A 1,045-nucleotide genomic window follows, 5' to 3' on the forward strand; every position below is an offset into this window, starting at 1 on the left:
TTAAAATCAAATTATATTTCTTTAATGTCTGTCATTGGTGTACCAAAGAAGATCGTTCTAAACTTGTGTTTACATCAATGCCATTTTTCCAATGAAAATCTATTTTGCATCGGTTTTATGCTTGAGGTAGATCATATGAAAGTTACAATAGGCTGCTTAATAGACCAACCACTGTCGAAACAATATTATGAAGAAGGCCAGGCCGCAGATGTCCTAGTGTACCTAAAATAGCTGTATCCAGATGTAGAGCTGTCAGCAGATCAGTTACCAGTTCTAATACCGCAAACAGAACAACATCAACCAAAGCTTCAACAAAATCGCCAACAGTCTGATCATGAGTTGCAATTGCGGTAGCCGATGAATCCTGTGGGGGGAAAGGAAAAATTTTGTATTACATTTGAATTGCTAACCTTACATTTAATGTTACCTTTACAGCCAAAGCCAAGAAAACAACGACGATGGTTAGAAACGATAAGCCTTTGAAAAACATTTTCCCGAAATCAAACACATCGGTTATGAATTTTGTTTGTGTCTTAGCTTTATAGCGCCTCAGCAGTTGGTATTTATACATCATATACCAATTACCAGGTAGCACGAAACCTAGAAGAAGATAAGGCCCACAAATGTTTCGTGGAGAATTTAGTTCGTGGCTTTCTAAATTAGTTCTGAAAATATGCAATTTCATGTTTGTTTGTACCCTCCGCCAAAGCTATTACTAAAGTTATACGACTTGCAAGACCTTGAAATATATGAGGCATTCTCTGCAAGGGAGTGACTTTAAAACAAGTAAAAGCGTGCCAAGTTCGACCGGGGCGAGTCCTGGGAACCCACCACCATGGATTCTGCTAAAAGTTTATACAAAATAAATTTAGTTGAATGGGCGTAATTTTATTCTATTATTTTCTGCGAAGTATGGTCGAAATCGGTTTACAACATGGTTTAGCTGCCATATTAACCGATCTCAAGCCGCTGGAGGGCGCAATTCTCATCCGATTTGACTGAAATTTTCCACGCGCTGTTTTGTAATGACTTTCAACAACTGTGC

The 1,045-nt window shown here is 38.3% G+C and overlaps 1 protein-coding gene across 1 annotated transcript; it reads right to left on the reverse strand.

The window, feature by feature from the left end:
• Positions 1-586, reverse strand: LOC106088873 (uncharacterized). Its single transcript, XM_013254582.2, has 2 exons — positions 428-586; positions 1-364 (listed from the first exon to the last, which is right to left on the reverse strand). The coding sequence occupies exons 1-2, from the start codon at positions 572-574 to the stop codon at positions 143-145; spliced, it is 369 nt and encodes a 122-aa protein (XP_013110036.1). The 5' UTR covers positions 575-586; the 3' UTR covers positions 1-142.
• Between the last annotated feature and the right edge of the window lie 459 nt (positions 587-1,045).

Source organism: Stomoxys calcitrans, chromosome 1 (genome assembly GCF_963082655.1).
Source record: "Stomoxys calcitrans chromosome 1, idStoCalc2.1, whole genome shotgun sequence".
NCBI classification, from domain to species: Eukaryota; Metazoa; Arthropoda; class Insecta; order Diptera; family Muscidae; genus Stomoxys; species Stomoxys calcitrans.

Excerpts from the sequence above, each read along its gene's own strand:
- LOC106088873 (XM_013254582.2), bottom strand. The coding sequence starts at position 574 with ATGATGTATAAATACCAACTGCTGAGGCGCTATAAAGCTAAGACACAA. Across the intron at positions 365-427 it reads TCTTGGCTTTGGCTGTAAAG|GATTCATCGGCTACCGCAAT; the intron begins GTAACATTAAAT and ends TTCCCCCCACAG.